The sequence below is a fragment of the Mauremys mutica genome, chromosome 6 (genome assembly GCF_020497125.1).
Source record: "Mauremys mutica isolate MM-2020 ecotype Southern chromosome 6, ASM2049712v1, whole genome shotgun sequence".
Lineage (NCBI taxonomy): Eukaryota > Metazoa > Chordata > Testudines > Geoemydidae > Mauremys > Mauremys mutica.
The window spans coordinates 58,223,289-58,240,464 of record NC_059077.1 but is presented as its reverse complement, the minus strand read 5'-3'; the positions used below and the strand labels follow the sequence as shown (position 1 = coordinate 58,240,464).

At 43.1% G+C, this 17,176-nt stretch overlaps 1 protein-coding gene across 4 annotated transcripts in view; it reads right to left on the bottom strand.

Annotated features, from left to right (window-relative positions):
- The window catches only part of RHOBTB3 (Rho related BTB domain containing 3), a 57,115-nt gene continuing 39,939 nt past the window's right edge, over positions 1–17,176 (bottom strand). For 2 of the 4 annotated variants that reach the window (XM_045020626.1, XM_045020625.1), the window contains 4 exons: positions 10,967–11,140; positions 7,413–7,579; positions 6,211–6,307; positions 1–4,924 (listed from right to left, as the gene is read on the bottom strand). In XM_045020626.1, coding sequence (XP_044876561.1) covers positions 4,809–4,924; positions 6,211–6,307; positions 7,413–7,579; positions 10,967–11,140 — 554 coding nt within the window. In that variant the 3' untranslated portion in view covers positions 1–4,808. The remainder of the gene's footprint in view (positions 4,925–6,210; positions 6,308–7,412; positions 7,580–10,966; positions 11,141–17,176) is intronic. The other 2 variants (XR_006580324.1, XR_006580323.1) reach the window with 2 other exon arrangements.

Genomic DNA, 17,176 nt, shown 5'->3' with positions numbered 1-17,176 from the left:
CACACACACACACACACACACACACACACTAACAGAAAATGCCCTAAAAATTAAACCAGCTTTTTCTCCTATAGGTTGGGAAGATTGTTATTTCTAATTTTTAAATACACAGGAGGCACTCAGACAGTACAATGATGGGGCCATATAAGCATCTAGCTAAAGAGAAAATATCAGTTCATATGATTGTAAGGGCAACTTATGCAGGGAATAGTTATACACTTGCCCCAATGTTTTGACCATACTCTTTACCTAGAAAGCCCATAAGTATGTTACAAGGATTGTGTGATAATCCTAGGCTAAAATAAGCAGGTAGGGTGAGATATTCAAAAGAGCATAAGAAAGCTGGGTACCGAACTCCCTTACACTTCATTGAAAATCTCACCCATAGAAGGTTAAACAGAAGATTTACAAAAGTTAAAATGTTTTCAACATCTCATCTAGAAGTTGAAACCACCACTATTGCCGCAAAGAATCCTTAGGGAAAACAGTTTGCAGCTAAACAACAGAGACCATGTCTACACTGAAAACTTTGGTTGACACAAGTTACATCAACATAAAGCCACCACTGTTAGTACATCACTCATGTGTATGCATACTTGACTTCTTGTGTAAGTATTACACACACTCACAAGTGCTTAGGTAGGTATCTCAGTGCAATCCACTACTGTCCAGTTCACTGTCTTTTGGGATGTTTTGGCAATGTATGGTGGGGCAGAAACACGTCAAGCGCATTGACTAGTGGTAAGGGGCCAGTTTGCAATTGTTTTTATCCCATCTATGCCATAATGTTATCTATATCCCATAATTTTTTCATACCTTTTTCCCCATGAACCTATGCAGCCCTCCTCACTGTCCGTTTCTGACAGAAGCATGTCGCTTGCACAGCTCTGCACTATTGTCATAAGCGTTGCAAGCCAGGACGCAAGATCTTCCGATGTTTGCAGACCCGTAACATGAACCAAATAAGCAGGGAACACAACAGTATCTTGGAGCACAGACTGCTTTGGGACATAGCAAGAACAAATTCAAGGCTGTTGCTGGTGTTCAAACTGCAGATGGTAGAGCACCATGTCTGGAACCAAGAAATGAGCACTGACTGGTGGGAATCACATCATAATGCAGGCTTGGGATGACGAGCAGTGGCTGCAGAACTTTCAGATGCGCAAGGCCACATTCCTGAATCTGTGTGCCGAGCTTGCCTCAGCCCTCCAGTACAGGGACACCAAAATGAGAGCTGCACTGATGGTAGAGAAGAGAGTAGTGATTGCACGGTGGAAACCTGCAATGTCAGATTGCTACTGGTAAGTGAAAAATCATTTTGGAGTTGGAAAATCCACTATGGGGGCCACTGTCATGCAAGTGTGCAAGGCCACTAATCATCACTTGCTATGCAGTACTGTGACTCAGGAACATGCAGGACATGCTGGATGAATTTTCAGTAATGGCATTCCTGAACTGTGGTGAAGCAAAGATAGCATACATATCCCTATTTTGGCACAAGCCCATCTTGCCACAGAGTACATCAACAGAAAGGGCTACTTTTCTATAGTTATGCAAGCTTTGGTGGATCACTAGGGTTTCCTCACTGACATCAACTTTGGCTGGTCAAGGAATGTGCATAATGCTTGCATCTTTAAAAATACAGGACTGTTCAGAAAGCTACAAGCAGGGACTTTCTTTCCCAACTGGCAGATTACCACTGGTGATGCTGAGATACTAATAGCAATCCTGGGAGACTCAGCCTACCCCTTGGCTCCCCTGGCTCATGAAGCCGTACACTGGCCACCCCAATAGCACCAAGGAAAGATTTTGCTATTGGCTTAGCAGGTGCAGAAAGACAGTTGAATGCACTTTTGGAAGACTGAAGGGATGCTGGTGTTGTTTACTCACAAGACTGGATCTCAGTGGAAAAAAAAGACATCCCAATGGTTATAGCTGCCTGCTGTGTTCTGCATAATCTCAGGGAAGCAAAGGGGGAAAAGTTTCCACCAGAGTGGACTGGCAGTCTGCTGAGTTAGAACAGCCAAACACAAGGGCTATTAGAAGAGCTCAACACCAAACCATACAGCTCAGAGAGGCTTTGAAGAACATTTTAACAGTGAGCCACAGTAACGTGTGGTGTATTCTGCTCTACCCAGCCCTGGTGTTTTGGGGCCTGCTAGGAATTGTGTGTTGTACATCTATGAATATAGCATTGTCAATGCACCTCTTAATTTTGTTGTGCTTGCTGTACATTTACGATTATTATGCTGTTTGTCACTGATCCTATGAGTTGTGCCACACTGTACAGTAACAATTAAGTAGGTGCTTTCAGAATTGCTAGACACTCTGAAGCATGTGTTGTGAACTAAAAGATTATTTTCCAAATAATAAAATGTTATTCAGAAGCAAAACCAGTGCAAAGAAAAAAAAATCTGTGCAATTTAAAAGCAAATACATTAAAAATAAATTAATGAAACAGAAAAACCAGTGGAAAGAACATTCCTGTCCATTAATCTACATATACAGAAACCATGGATTTCACAGATCAGTTTATGTGAGGCTGTGGTTGTCCTTAATGTCTGCTGGGTGGAGTGGGAGGGATAGGGATAAAGCCCCTGATACCACATGGAATGTAGGGTGGGAGAGCATAGGGAGGTGCTGTTATGGAGTTTGCCATGGACTGCAAAGGGAGGTGAACCTGGGATTGTTGAAACTAAGTCCGCAAGAGTCTGCAGCATCTTGGTTTGCTGTTGGAGAAGCTCCATTATGTCTTGGTGCCTCTCTCCTCTCTGCTTTTTCCTTCCCCAGGCTGTCTGTAATATTCACCCTCCAGATCCTTTTCTCACCGTCTCATGCAGCACTAGCTTGCAGGATGTCATTGAACATGTCATCCCGAGTCCTCCTCTTTCTCCTCCTCATCTAGCTCAGGCTTTCCTCAGGTGTGGAGGGGGGAACCTTTCAGAGCCACAATGGCAACAGCTGCAGATAAAACACACAGAGGTACCACTGTCAATATAGTTACAACAGAAAGTGAAAGTTAAAATTCAGAACCCCCTTCTCTTGCACCCCTAACATTTTAAACAAGACATGCTTATTGATACTTTTGCTTCGGAGTGCTTGTGCACGGTGCCACTCGTCAGCCATGGTGAGTGTGGCCCACCAAGGGAAGGAAATGAGGGAATTGCTCAGTTGCATGAAACTATGAGTATAGAGCAATGGTACTAAATACTGGCACCACTATCTACAGGAAGTGGTGATTTTAGTTGTTCTCTCACTCCTGATAGAACAAAGGCACAGAGAGCACAACTGCTGCTTATTGTCCCGAAGTCACCCAGGCCTATCTGCTGCTAGCCTGTGTACTACAAGGGTGCCTTCTGAAGTTATTGCTGAGTGGTATGGGAAAAAGTGTCCTACCAGAAAGGAAGCAATAAGGCTGCCATCCCTAGAAACCTTCAGGAGAGGATTGCAGAGTACCTCCATGAAAGTTTCATCGATATCTCTCATGAGAATTCAAGGGAAATCCCTGTGTACATAAATTGCTCCACATGCCCTCCTTTGCCTAATTCTACAAGAAAATGAAAAGCAGATAACAACAATACCTGTCTTTGTTGTACTACTACCTCTTTTAGTACAAGTAAATTAATGAAAAGTCAGTAACTGTGCCCTGTTAAATTGTGGGCACCAGCAGTACGTCATTGTAATGGGAAATTCATATACACACTTACCCGAAGTTCCTTCCCCTGCATCGAGCTCACCCATGCTCAACTGCTGGGACTGACTGGACTGCGGTGGAGTCTCAAAACAGGTCCTGGCTCCCTGGTTGCATGTCCCCCATCCTCCTCATAGCTGTTCATGCCAGAGACCTGTGTCTTGGGATCCTCAAAGGTATCCATGGTTATGTGCGGGATATCAGAAGGGTCTCTGACAATTATGGCATGCAGCTCTTTGTAAAAGTGGCAGGTCTGCGGGTTAGCACCAGAATGATTGTTCGCCTCTCGATATGGCTGACCCAATTCCTTCGCTTTCACAAAGCAATGCTGCTGGCCCATGTCATACTCCTTCTCCTGCATCCCCTGTGCAATCTACTCACAGATGTTTATTTTTCTATGGCTGGTCTATAGCTGTGCTTACACAGCCTCTTCTACCCACAGGCCCAGAGGATCCAATATCTCTTGTCTACTCCAAGATAGAGTGTGTCTGGAGCATATAGCCGCCATGGTCAGCTGCATAGTTGCACACAATGGAGAGCTGCTAGGTGTGCTCTCCAGCTGGACAATCAGGAAAAGGTATTTCAAAAATTTGCAGGGCTTTAAAAGAGAGGGAGGGCCTTTCAGACTCCATGACCCCTGGACAAAGGCATTCACAATTGTGAGCAAAGAGGTTAGCGTCAGACACTGTGGAACAGCTGCTGGAGGACTGTTAGAATTCATATAAGTAATGCCGTGTTTACACTTGCGTTGCATCGACCTTAGTACATCAACCATGGCTTAATGCTGCTCAGGGAGGTAGTGTTACTCCATTGCTGTTAACGGGGCACTTACATCAGTAAGAGACAAATTTAGGCATAGGCATGCACATGCGGTTTATGTCAACCTAACTTTGTAGTGTAGACCAGGCCTGATTAACTCCTTATGCTGTCCTATGGTATATTTCTTAATCCCTTTAAAACATCACAGTAATTCATTATTAATGAAAAGAGTATTAGCAAGCGAATTATAGAGTACAGCAGGACTTAAATGTTTATTTTCATCCCTGCTACAGTTTTAATAGCCTCCATGTAATTCCCAGCCTGTAATTCTCCAGTTTATGAATAATCAATCTTCTGGTTACATTACTATGCAGTGGCATTTCTGGGAGTTGATGTAATTCCTGTAATCTGCAAGCTGTTTCAAGTACATACTGGAAGGCCATCTGTGCATCTCAACAAAATTGCGCTCTTCCGCTAAAATAAATAGATAGTATTAATGTTGAACATGTGTACACACACAGACACACACACACCCCAAACTGAAAAACTTCTAAAAATTGGTTTAAACAACATTAAGGACACACTACCCCATAATAGAAGGGAGTGGTAAAGTTGAGGCTGAAACTCTGTTCATTGTGCCTACGTTTTTTTGCAGCACATAAACTGTAAAAATCAACTGCCTGAATACCCTTATTGTTGTGCTAGACATAAATAAGTTAGTTAATTCTAAATGAACGTAGTATTCAGAAAAGATACCAAAATGACAGTCCTGGAGACAAATCCTCTATCCACAAAAGAGCTACAGCATAGATATCAACAGTGCGGGATGCTTTCTTATGCAACCACAACAAAAAAGGAGTAGTTCATTCTCGACACCTGACTTCCTATACTGAGAATGACAACAAAGGGGGTGTGTATATATTTCTAATAAGAACTGAATTTAAAACTAGTACTCAATTTCACACAGACCACCAAAAGCCTTCTGATAGTGACAAAAGGGTAAAATAAGCCCTGATGCTGAATTTCCTTTTTGTGGTGGGTTTAACAAACAAACATTTTGTTACTGATCTTCCTAAAAAAATAACTTTTTTTGAAACATAATTTTAGGTCATTATAATTAGGCAAGATACATCCTTCTTTCTAACTCAGTGTCCCAGCATTTCCTGAATCAGATTGCAGCAGAGGATGTTCACAGCCCATTTTCTTGGGCTAGGGACAGGCAGAATACAGATGTCAGCAGAGTACAATGGGGCCATACTGGGAGAGGTGCTGAGCTAATACAACTCCCATTAATCCGGCAGGTGGTTTCTACATTTCTCTTAAAGCAAACTGGGTGGGTGCACCTCACAAGGTTTGGCTTAAAAATAAATAAATAAATAACCTCTTCCACTTCTATTTCCTAAACCAATCTGACTGACTACTTTGTCACTTGGATTTACTTACATGAATGAAGTGCCATTTAATCATTTGGTTTTATAATATGCTATATCAGCTATTGGACAGCATTAGAGATCCTAAATTTTTTCTTTAAAAAAAAAAGTTATGCTTATTATGTGGTGTTTAAATAGCACATCCTTGGAAGCAACTTGTAATCTTGATTCAATGTATAAAATAAATAGACTTAGGTAAGACTTGAGAGATGTACTTATCTCCTCACATGCTCAGAAGCAGCATTACTTTGCATTTATTCTACAGTCCAAATATAATGGAAAAGGTGGTGTGTTTTTTTAATTTTTAAAAGACAGGAATTGGTTAACTACCTGAAAGATCTTGAAATTCAGGCTTTTGACTGAAGATGAGGTAGTTAGTGGCTATAAAATGAAGGAGCCAAGTTGAAAGGCAGTCAGAGTTGTGAAACTGCAAGGAAAAAAGGAAAGTGAAACAGAATACAAATACTGTTCATGACTAAAACAGATAAAAGATAGCAGAAGGAAAAAAGCAAAAGTCATAATTTAAGATTTCCAGTGTCAAAGTAACAGCATGGCAAATGAAGAGCAGTATCCATGGCAAAAATAAATGAGGGAAAATATAGCACAAAAAACTGGCAACGACATACAAATTCTGAGAATGTGTTTGAAACAGCAGAAAACTGGGAGCAAACAGGTAGCTGCCAGCCACCATGACAGTCTCACAAAGCAGATTAGGACTGAGAAAATTATGGGCCAGTTAAAAATCAATTTCAAAGTAGTAGTTGTTGAGAGTATGTCTATCTTTTCTAAAAATGTTTTGGTTAATATAACAGTGGCTAAACTAAACTAAATTTAGCTATCTAATAAAGTATAACTAATTGCTGTTTAATGCCACAGCAAGATTCCTAACTCCTCTTCTCCCTTGTCTTTTTGTGTAAATTTTTTTTTTCAAGAGTTTATTGTGGGAAAGCTAATTCTGCCCTCTCCTATTTTTTTTTTAATGAAACACTGTTTCTTTAAAAGGCTGCACTTTCTATCCCTGAGCAGTAAAAATGATTTTATCTGTCTTGTCTTTACTCTCTTTCCTGTGCTGTTTCTCAGCTCGCCTATCTTCTCTTACCACTTGGTTGTTTATTCATCATTTCCAAATGCACACTCTGTTCTACCCAGTCATTCTGTGCATTTGAGATGTGGTGCACAGTTGCAGACAGCTCTTCCAGCACTAAAGAAGGAACCACTACATCTAGACTCACTGCAGTGCTTCTACAATAGAAGTTGCACAGTTTAGCTGAATTACTACTATGTGGCTCACTGGCAGGACATGTCACAAATGCATAGACACGCTGCAAGTAAGAAAGTTCTCATGGTACAAAGGTGGGGGAAACTGTGCTCTTGGCAGGCTGTACTCTGGCTATCCTTGTGCTATCACAAATCCCTAAAGAACAGATATACCAGTAAATATCCAACCCTGGGAAGTGAAATATCAAAAAAAAAAATTTTTAAAGAAATTCCAACACTCATATATTACATGTTCTTGTATGAGCAATACATACCTTGGCTTTTCTGAGCAAGCTGACAACGCTAAGACTTGTAGATGCTAATTCCCTACTAGGCATACTCTGCAGCTGTGTGATGATATAAAGCTCACAGATATGCTGGAGTCTGGATACCTGATACATCTCAGCACAAATCAAGAGAGACATGGCTTGCAAAATACTGGCTGGTGAAAAAAACAAACATGACTTATGTTTAGTGCAATCTCATTGGCAGGCTGATCAAAACCATTTTTACAGTAACCACTTAAATTTACTTGGAATAGACAAAATCAGAGTGCTTCTGATCATCTTCTTACATTTCTGTACTGTATTTCACAGTTGGGGAGAGGGATAGCTCAGAGGTTTGAGCATTGGCCTACTAAACCCAGACTTGTGAGTTCAATCCTTGAGGGGGCCATTTAGGGAACTGGGGTTAAAAATCAACAAAATAAAAAAACCTGGGGATTTGTCCTGCTTTGAGCAAGGGGGTTGGACTAGATGATCTCCTGATATCCTATGATTTTGACAGGTGAACTCTATTTTAGCAGAAAAGTACTTAATTTAAAAAAGAGTGACCACTATTTTATCTTCCAAAAAAAAAAAAAAATTAAAAAAAAATGAGCTAATGCAATATGTTGTTACTAAACTTTCCTATGTTGTAGACTGTGGGTCAAACGTTGGTGCTGAAGTGAGCAGTCTTCAGTGAATTTAGGATTTGACCTTCCTATTTATATCATTTTGCTGTGTGGAGAAAAAAATTGTTTTTATACAATTATGCAAAGTTTCATGAAAAAGCCAGACATAATATAGCAATGTCTTCCTTTTTTTTCCAAACCGTAACGTACAATAGTAACATTTAAGCAGATAGTGTTGAACAGAGAGATGAAAAAGAAAAAATAAATAAAGAGCATTATTTAAAAAAAATATTTTTCATTCATGACCTCTAGTGGGAGTCACTTGAAATATTTAAGTACTAAAATGTAAAATTTCAATATTCCTTATGATAGCTTATAAAACCAAGATTACTTTAACCAAAATCTGTTTTGGGATTTATTCCAGTTCAGTGTAGTCATCTGGTTTTGTTATAACCGCACTACGAGATTAGATAGATTAGATATATTTAAGCTTTAAAAAAAAATGAAACTTGACAAAAAGAAACAACTTTGTACTAACCTGGAGCTCTGACTAAACAGTATTTAAACTGTATTTCATTTTTCATCTAGAAAATGGCCTCAAGGCATAGGAATGGCCTTGAAATGACTTAAGATTTAATTCTCAATGTGTTACTAAAGTAGAAGATGAATAAAACAATTTGTAAATTCTATTTTTACTTCATCCTGATTCCATTATAAATATATTTCATTGTAATGATACACTAATGTATCATATTTTGATAACTTACAAAAAAATAAAAAGTTTTCCTTTTTAAAGGAGAGAGAATTTCATTCGCATGTTGTACCTTAGACCAGGCCTGCACAACTCGTAAAGCGGCAAGGGCCACATTCCTCCAAAGAAAACAGCTGAGGGCCGAAACCTCCCAGCCCGAGGAAACACCCCGCCCCAGGGCTGCCCAGCCCTGCGGAAACAAACCCTCCTTCCCCAGCGCCGCCCCACCAAAACAGCTGTGGGCCAAAAAGGAAGGTTGGGGGTGGGGAGGTGATACTTTAGCTGGGAGCCCCTGGTTGATTTAAAATAAAGAGGTGACTGGGAGCCCTCAGGGTCAAATTAAAGGGCCCGGGGCTCCAGTGGCTGGGGGAACCCGGCAGGGCCGGCTCTAGGTTTTTTGCTGCCCCAAGCAAAAAAAAATTTGGCTGTCCCCCTTCCCAGCCCTGGGCTCCCCCTGTACCCTCCTGCTGCCCCAGTCCTGGGCTCTCCCCCCACCCACACACACACCCTGCCACCCCAGCGCTGGGCTTCCCCCTTTCCTCCCCACCAGTGCCCTCCCTCCACCCTGCTGCTGCCCCAGCCCTGGCTCCCCCCACCAGTGCCCCCCCCACACACACACCTCCTGCCGCCCCAGCCCTGGGTCACTGGTAACTTGCTCCCAGGGCGGGTCATTCAGCCGGAATTTTGGATGTGCACAAAACACAGACAGGATTGGTTCCCATATGGTTACAGAGCTGCAGTAAAGTGGAACAATTTTCAGCTTGTGTGATTGGAGGATATCTGATATATTATAAGACTGTCCTCCATAAATGAGGAAAAGTTGAGGTGCCTTTATTATTCTTTTGTTCCACTCTTTCTTTCTATGGGGAATTTGCCAATGCAATATCACTGTCTTCCTTTCAAACAAACAAAAAGGCAATGGCTGGTGAAAATAGCAATTCCAGTCCTAATAAGCATTTCTTGCTCAATTTTATCCTACTTTTTCCACAGCAAGTTACAGTGGATCAGTATATTTGATTTGGGGGAAATGAAGTAAAAGCTGCCCAAACCGAGCTTGAGCACTCCTGAATTTTGAGGTGTTCAAATCTGGAAGGCAGGTGCTGGGGGTGGGAGAGGGCTGTGGGCTCCATGGGGGAGCATGGCAGCAACTGTCTGGAGCTGCATGCAGCCAGACACACTGGTCTGAGTGGCACAATAAGCGGTTTGGGGGTTGGAGAAGGGGTAGGGGGTTCCGGGGGGCAGTCAAGGGACAGGGAGCAAGGGGGGTTGGATGGGGCAGAGGTTTGGAGGGGCAGTCGGGACAGGCAGCAATTGGATAGGCATGGGAGTCCAGGAGGTCTATCAGGGGACAGGTAGGGGGTGGGGTCCTGGGGGGAAGTTGGGTGGGGTCTCAGGAGGGGGCAGTTGGGGACAAGGAGAAGGGAGGCTTAGATAGGGGCTGGGGTCCCAAGGGGCAGTTGGGGCAGGGGTCTGGGGAGGGGGCAATCAGCAGCCAGGGGCTGGGATTCAAAGGGCTCTGGGCTCCCCGCCACAGCGGGCAGCGCAGAGCCCTTTGAATCCCGGCCCCGGCTGAGATTTAAAGGGCTCTGGGCTCCCTGCTCCTTCAGGCAGCCCAGAGCCCTTTGATTCCCTGCCGCGGCTGGGATTCAAAGGGCTCTGGACTACCCGCAGAGTGCCGTGTGGGGGGGATTTAGAATCCCCCGGTAGGCCGCACAGTGAGGCTCCGCGGGCCGCATGTTGTGCAGGCCTGCCTTAGACAACAAGTTTCTAAGAACTTCAGCCAATAGAATTCTTTAACCAGAAATATATCGACCAATATGAACACTTCTACTAGTGAATTTAAAGTATCTGGTAATGCAAAACTCTTCCCAATGTACTTTGTTTACAACATTGCCATTTTGACATAAAATGCAAAAGGATGAAGCTGTTAAGAATACGACTAGAAACTTTTCACTAAATTTTTTTTTATTTTGGCATTACACCTGAATATTAATTTACAGAGAAATGTAAAACTTCAATCCTTTATTCAGTATGTTGCAGAAGCAGGGAAATGAAAAGTCACTGGTGTTTCTCCTCCCCCTTACTTCCCCCTTTCAGCCCCTAACCCCCACAAAATCTGGGGGCAAAAATATGCCTGAAGTATGCAAGGAGTTAAAGGATATAAGGATATTTTTACATTTGCTTACCTGGACAACAGGAGTCAGTATACAGATACTCTAGAAAGGAGAGGAAAGTATCTTTGGAAACCCCATAAACTGGAACAAGAAAACTATTTGCTTCTATATAACTTCCATTAAACATAGCTGCCATTACTTCACAGCGAGCCACTAGGACTGCTCTGTGGGCTGGTACAGTAGCACCTGTCAGATTTAAAACAAAAAATTATGACACATTTTTTACTGCAACCTATTCTCAACACCAGTTTTGCAAGTTAGAGAAGTACTTATCACTTCAGGCCAGATCCTCAGCTGGTATAAACTGACATCACTCCACTGAAGTCAATGGAGATATGACAATTTACACCAGCTGAGGATTTGGACCATTGTGTCTTCTATATGCAAATAAAAGCCATGTGTAAGAATTTACAGTATAACCAAGGAGTTCCATTGATTTCAGGAGCATCACTGACATGACTAAAGCTTTGCAAGATCACAGTCAAACACACTAAGGCCAATCATTCAAGGTGGAATGCCAAGTCAATGGAGTTTCAGCAAATACGAATTTAGCCGAAATAAAATGAAATATTTCACATTTCAGTAAATCTGTGATTTTTATGTATAATAATGGCTAGATATTATCTCATTATCTCATATGCTGCCTTACTATTTAATATTTATATTATCTAGATGGCCTCATTAGGGCAGTACTAGGTGCTGTATAGTCCTTTCTTTGAAAAGCTTATAATCAAGGCCTTGATCCTGCAATTTTTTTGAGTCGAGGTGGATTGCTGCACCTGTGCAGCACTGTACTAAAGGGAATAGGCTCCACACAAGTGCAGCAATTCACCCATATGCAAGAAGTTACAGGATCAGGCCTAACAAGACAGATAATGTCTGAAGGGTGGGGAGGAGTCATATAGTCAATATATAGAATTTTCACATAAGTACATATATTAGCATTTAACTGATCTGTTTATTATGACAACATACCAACCATCTTCATTTCCCTCTGAACCTACCTATAAGAAATCAGCGAATTAGTGATAGTTATCAGTAAATGGTGTTTGCTTTTTGTTCTGTTACTATTAATCTTTGCTTATATTTTCAGATTATCTAATTAGCATACATTAAATACACTGGTACACCTGTAGCATATATTTTTATGCTATATATGCATATATGCAAGAGGTGCACATTAAACAAAAGACATACTACGTAAGATTATATGCAAATATTTGTATATATACACACATTCAGTATTTAGGGGATTAAATAACCTTCTGTATTTTTTCAACTGGGAGCCACTGTATTTGTATAATGTTTCAATAACACTGACTGAAGTACCAATAGTTTTCTAGTCTAGGGGCCCAAATCCTGTAAACGCAATGGAACTGTTCACATACTTAACGTTAAGCACATATGTTTGCAGGATCATGACCAAAGTCCTGTCACAATATGTAAAAATGTCTTAATTGCACAGTTTAACTTTTCAAATTGTACTACTCAAAAAATCAAATCAATCACTACAACTGTGATTGGAAAATTAGAGTAAAACTTACTCTTTGAGAAAATAGTACGTAGCCATTTTTTTAATCCTTTAGTCACCATTTTGGTAATGGATGGCATGCTCCTTTCTAAATGTCAATTTATTCATCAGTGATATTTTCTTTGAAATATGTAGTGGGTGCTATTGTTTCATCAGCTTCCCACAAGGAATATCTCAAGAGTGGAACTTAGAACTGAACTGTTATGTTGGCAAGTTTTGCATTAGTGTTTTGTTTTCATTATCAAAAAAGTCTTTTTGTTTTTACTGCATACTGAAAGGGACATCTAGAAAAAAAATCCCCTTTTCTCCATGCACTCATTTTTGAGGGATTAAATCTTCTTATTTGACCCTGGGTGTTTCAAGTTGAAAACAAAATAATTCAACAATTGTCTAGTGTTTGGGGAGAGGGTTTTTTTGCACATGGGGTAGGAGTGGACAAATCAGGAAAACTGTTAGTGTTCAGATAAGTATCTTGTTTGGAAATAGGTAATAATTGGAGATATACCAATCTCCTAGAACTGGAAGGGACCTTGAAAGGTCATCGAGTCCAGCCCCCTGCCTTCACTAGCAGGACCAATTTTTGCCCCCATCCCTAAGTGGCCCCCTCAAGGATTGAACTCACAACCCTGGGTTTAGCAGGCCAATGCTCAAGCCACTGAGCTATCCCTCCTCAATTTAATACTGAATTGCAGCAGCACATCCCAGATGTGTCATTTTTTCCATTCAACTGTTCTTTTAGTGGATAAGTGCATTTAGTTCTTGTGAAAGTTATCTAGAGTGCGCCATTACTTTTGTGGTGCGCAAACACATTCTTCAGAGGCAGTGAGAAAATAGATCCAGTGATTTGGTCCCTTTTTGGGCTTCTGACAAGGAATACTTACAAATCTTCATAAACAATCAATCCTTCTCAGTTAACAGAATAGATAATTTGAAAGGATATTATCTTAAAACACTTGTCTTGTATTGTATTTAATCATAGATGGGCAAACTCTCTGGGCTGCTCCAGTAGCATGAAGGGACTAAAAACTGGCTGCATTCCCCCAAATCACGTTTCCCTCAGCAGGCTTAGAGGCTGCACAAAGCAGAAAGCTGGTGACAGAGCTAGCCCAGGGTTGGGCAAACTTTTTGGCCTGAGGGCTGCATCCAGTTTCCAAAATTGTATAGAGAGCTGGTTAGGGGAGGCTGTGCCTCCCCAAACAGCCAGGCATGGCCTGGCCCCTACCCCCATCTGACCCCCCCTCCCGGCTTCTCGCCCCCGACAACTTCCACCCCCAGACTCCTGCCCCATCCACCCCCCACTCCCTGTCCCGACGGCCCCCCCCCTGCCCCACCCAACCTCCTGTTCCCTGTCCTTTGACAGCCCCCAGGCCCCCCCACTGCCCCATCCAATCCCCCCCTTCTCCTTCCTGACTGCCCCTCCGGGATCACTGCCCCATCCAACCACCCCTTCTCCCTGTCCCCTGCCCGCCCCCGGAACCCCTGCCAGACTGCTCCCCCCATCCAACCCCCTCTCCTTCCTGACTGCCCCCCCCAGGACCCCTTTTAACCCCCATTACCCACCCTCTGACCACCACCCCGAATTCCCCTGCCTTCTATCCAACCCCCTCTGCTCCCTGCCCCCTTACCGCGCTGCCTGGAGCACCGGTGGCTGGCAGTGCTGCAGCCGCGCCGCCCAGAGCAGCAGGACAGGCAGCCGTACCACCTGGCTGGAGCCAGCCACACCACCACTCAGCACAGAGCACCAGGTCAGGCCGTGGCTCTGCAGCTGCGCTGCCCCAGGAGCTTGCAGCCCCATCGCCCAGAGCATTGCGCCGGTGGCGGGGCAAGCTGAGGCTGCATGGGAAGCAGAAAAGCAGGGGAGGGGCTGGGGGCAAGCCTCCTGGAGCAGGAGCTCAGGGGCCAGGCAGGAGGGTTCCACGGGCCAGATGTGGCCTGCGGGCCGTAGTTTGCCCACCTCTGAGCTAGGCTGTACTCTTCACAGTCATTTCAATAACAATCGAGACATTTAAAATATTTAATGTTTATTAAGTCTTCACTATTAAGAGTACCAGAAAAATTATGCAAATTCTTTTAACAGATTCTTTTTACAATTTAAATCTGTTCATCTTCAAGATCTGTATTATATCCCAAAGGAAACAAAATGTGTTAAAAGCAAGTTACACCTACAATAGATACAGCAACATAATACAAACAGCACACTCCTCACTATAAAGCAAAACCTTAATCCCAACTCTAGCAACATCACTGTACGTATCTGTTAGACACCATGAATTAAAGAAGTGCATGATGTATTATTTTCCATTAAAAAGTACGAGGGGTGTTATTTTCCAGGATGAGTTCAAGTTTTGTGTCCTACTGCAGTTGGGAATGTGGTGTGTGTATAGTGTTACTGTACCTGTTGGTGGTGTATGGGACTTATTCATAGCAGGGCAAAGTCTGTGAAAAGTAGCGAATGCAACGTGTCTGTATTGGTGAATGTTAAAATGGATACTTGAACTGGGCATTACCTTATTTTAAAGTATTTGGATGGGCTGGTTTTTTATAAGCTAATAACAGGCTTTCCGAAAAATTTCTTTTTTCTGTGGAAATTTATTGGAAAATTATATGGCGATCATGGATCCTATACACACCTACCTCAATACACTGTGTATGTTGTCTGTGCACTAAATGCCCCAAAAGCAACTATGTGGGTGAAACCAGACAATCACTATACTCTCAAATGAACTCACCCAGAAAAATTATAAAAGACAAACACCGTTTCGCACTATATCACTTCTCACAAAACGACCACTCTATACATGACCTCTCAGTCCTTGTTCTCAAAGGAAACCTGCACAACACCTTCAAAAGACAAGTTTTGGAGCTTAAATTCATAATTTGGCTACACTCTAAAAAACATGGCCTTAAACCATAAATCCAGTGTCTTTTTATTACAACAATCTGTAATATGCTACTTCCTCTTTTTTGTCCTATGACTGTACGGGTGTTAATGGGCCACTTCCCCTTGAATGGTCCCTGTGACAGGGTGCTGACCAGGAATTGCTGAGCCAGCCCTCTGTCACTCCAGCTCCAATTAAGGTAGGTGAATTGGAGCTGACTGGAGGAACCTGAGCCTGATTGGCAGAGGTGGAACAGCTGCCAGGGTGATTAGCCTGGGGCTATATATAGGCTCAGAGGGAGGAAGGGGGGGAAGCCAGAGTGTTGAAGGGGAGGGGTAGCTATTCCCTCCTTCCTGCAAGGAAAAAAAAGCCCCTAAAGGCTGGAACCCCCAGTGATAGGTGGTGGGTTTGCACTGTGTAAATAAAGTGCACCAGTGACTGCTGAGCCAGAAGGTCTCTGGAGTGATTTTTGGAGCAGCGGCAGGACCAAGGGGGGCCCTGCTACGCCCTGTTACAGTCCCGTATATTATGTGCTAACTATTTATGCTAACCAATCTTTGCCACCTGTGATGTAGCACTGTTGGTTCCAGGATATTAGAGAGACAAGGTGGGTGAGATAATACATTTTACTGGACTAACTTCTGTTGGTGAGAGACACAAGCTTACACAGAGCTCTTCTTCAAATCTGGGAAACTTAGGGTATGTCTACACTACGGGATTATTCCGATTTTACAGAAACTGTTTTTTTTTAAAACAGATTGTATAAAGTCGAGTGCACGCGGCCACACTAAGCACATTAATTCGGCGGTGTGCGTCCATGTACCGAGGCTAGCGTTGATTTCCAGAGCGTTGCACTGTGGGTAGCTATCCCGTAGCTATCCCATAGTTCCCCGCAGTCTCCCCCACCCATTGGAATTCTGGGTTGAGATCCCAATGCATGATGGGGCAAAAACAGTATCGCGGGTGATTCTGGGTAAATGTCGTCACTCAATCCTTCCTCCGTGAAAGCAACGGCAGACAATCATTTCGCGCCCTTTTTCACCTGGATTGCCCTGGCAGACGCCATAGCATGGCAACCATGGAGCCTGTTTTGCCTTTTGTCACTGTCACCGTATGTGTACTGGATGCTGCTGACAGAGGCGGTACTGCAGTGCTACACAGCAACATTCATTTGCCTTTGCAAGGTAGCAGAGACGATTACCATCCCTATTGCACCGTCTGCCATTGTAAATTGGCGATGAGATGATGGTTATCAGTCATTTTGCACCGTTTGCATTTGGAATTTGGCGATGACGGTTATCAATCCTTTTGTACCATCTGTTGCTGTCATGGGTGCTCCTGGCTGGCCTCACTGAGGTCGGCCGGGGGCGCATGGACAAAAATGGGAATGACTCCCTGGGTCATTCCCTTCTTTATGTTTTGTCTAAAAATAGAGTCAGTCCTGCCTAGAATATGGGGCAAGTGTACTAGCGAACCAGAGAGCACAGCCACTCTGTGTCAGAGCCCCAGAGATCCCGCAGAAATGATGAGCTGCATGCCATTCTAGGGGGTGCCCCTGCAACAACCCCACCCATTGCTTCCCTCCTCCCCCAACCCTCCTGGGCTACCGTAGCAGTGTCCCCCATTTGTGTGATGAAGTAATAAAGAATGCAGGAATAAGAAACACTGACTTTTAGTGAGATAAAATGAGGGTGAGGCAGCCTCCAGCTGCTATGATAGTCCAGGCAGGACATTAAAGGGTGGGGCGGGGGAGAGGAGCGCAGCCTCCCGCTGCTATGATGAGGATGGTTACCTTTTCTTTTGTACCATCTG